Source organism: Microtus ochrogaster, linkage group LG3 (genome assembly GCF_000317375.1).
Source record: "Microtus ochrogaster isolate Prairie Vole_2 linkage group LG3, MicOch1.0, whole genome shotgun sequence".
Classification (NCBI taxonomy): Eukaryota; Metazoa; Chordata; class Mammalia; order Rodentia; family Cricetidae; genus Microtus; species Microtus ochrogaster.
The window spans coordinates 47,355,896-47,357,525 of record NC_022029.1 but is presented as its reverse complement, the minus strand read 5'-3'; the positions used below and the strand labels follow the sequence as shown (position 1 = coordinate 47,357,525).

The window sequence follows — 1,630 nt, the reverse complement described above, 5'->3', positions numbered from 1 at the left end:
AAAAAAAAAAAAAAAAAAAAAAAAAAAAAAAAAAAAACGATGGAACTCTGTGAAACTCTACATTAAAGAAGAATTAGAACTAAAAAAAGTCTGCATGTACCCTGTACCCAGATGGCAGAGAGCATGCTCAGAATGTGTGAAATGGTTGGTTCACTCCCTAATACACACACAAACACACACATCCCTGAAAGTTCTAAGATTATATATGAAATTATCCAATGTCAAAGATGACGAAAATCTTGAGAGTTCCTAAGTCTGGATAATGGGTGCATGCTATTTTAAAAATTTTTGTAAAAACATATTTATTTTTAAAGTACAAATTGAATCCCCTGAGTGTACGTATTTCTTCATATTCAGGAGAAATCAGAATTTGAGTCTTAAGATGTACTGAACAACGGTATAATTCTACTCAGTAAAGTTTTCACTAACCATTCTACCTTTCATTATAAAAGTGAACAACGAGAATACTTAAATGCATTAAATGTTTATAAGCATGCAGATTTTTTCAGCTGCATATCAGTATTACACCAAACAGCAGCAACATGCTTTTTTCTGCATCCTTAAGAAAAAGAAAGAAAGATAGATAGATTTTCACTTTGCGTGCTTGATTATGAGGCAATCATAGGAATAATCCCTAACCTATAGGTAACTGAATTTTGCAGGCCTCCTATCAATCCGTATAAAGGCTGTGGGAAAGGTTTCTGGATCGCTTTCAGGTTTTATCAGTGACAATATAGCAAGCCTTCAGAGAGAAGTAAGCAATTTCTCAGAGGCTTATGTAGTTTGGCCTCCGGTCTGTGCTACCGAAATTAAGCTAACAGCACAAAATTCCAAGTGACAACTTGCCTCCCCTGAGTACAACACTCGTGAAACGGACCAAAAAGCGTGTAACAAAACAGTAGTTTCTGTGCTAACTTCAATTTCTGTTATGAAGTAGCTGGCTCTATCCAAAATGCTCCTATTCATTATGAGTTCAAGTTTCAAACGAACCTATTGGCCACGGGCAATCCCTGAACAACACAGCCCGTGACGAATACTCGCAAACAGCATCCTATCTGCAGAATGAAAGCCACCTGCACTGGCAGCCTTAGTTTCCCCAGCCACAATGCATTTGCAGGAGTCTTTTCTCCCTTCCTTAAATAGGCAATCAACTTTACTCTGGTGACCGAGGTTCCCTGTAGCAGTGCTTTCTATACACCCTGGAAGTGCATAACGCAGAACAGAAGTCAACGCTTAACATTTCCCAACTTTAGCTGTTAAAAACGCGAGCTGTGGACGCCAAGCATCCGCCCACTGTCCTCTCCTGACTCGGGCTACTTTGACGCACCGGGATGCGGCTCGCCTGACACTCTGCACCAACGCTGACCAAGGAGGGAAGGAGAGAAGAAAAACAAACAAATAAATAAACTAAGCCAAAATAAAATGGGTCTCCAAGGCAACGCGCAGCCCGGTGCCCCTAAGGAAAGCCGAGGACCGCGTCGCCCCTCAGCAAGAGGCGGCGGCCGTCACCTGCCAAGCGAGGCCGTGCCGAGGGTCCCCAGGGTCCCGGCCTCGGAGAGGAGCGCGGCCCGCCGACCCCGCGGCCCGGACAGGAACCCGCAGCCCAGGTTTCCGCCCGGCTCGGCGGAGC

General features: G+C 43.9%; 2 protein-coding genes across 4 annotated transcripts in view; one reads left to right on the top strand and one right to left on the bottom strand.

Annotated features, from left to right (window-relative positions):
• Positions 1 to 1,630, bottom strand: part of Itsn2 (intersectin 2) — a 116,485-nt gene that overhangs the window by 113,982 nt on the left and 873 nt on the right. The gene's annotated exons all lie outside the window — the stretch shown is intronic.
• The window catches only part of LOC113457614 (proline-rich protein 2-like), a 62,954-nt gene continuing 62,746 nt past the window's right edge, over positions 1,423 to 1,630 (top strand). The window contains exon 1 of the mRNA XM_026785951.1: positions 1,423 to 1,607. Within this exon, the coding sequence (XP_026641752.1) occupies positions 1,423 to 1,607 (185 nt within the window). The remainder of the gene's footprint in view (positions 1,608 to 1,630) is intronic.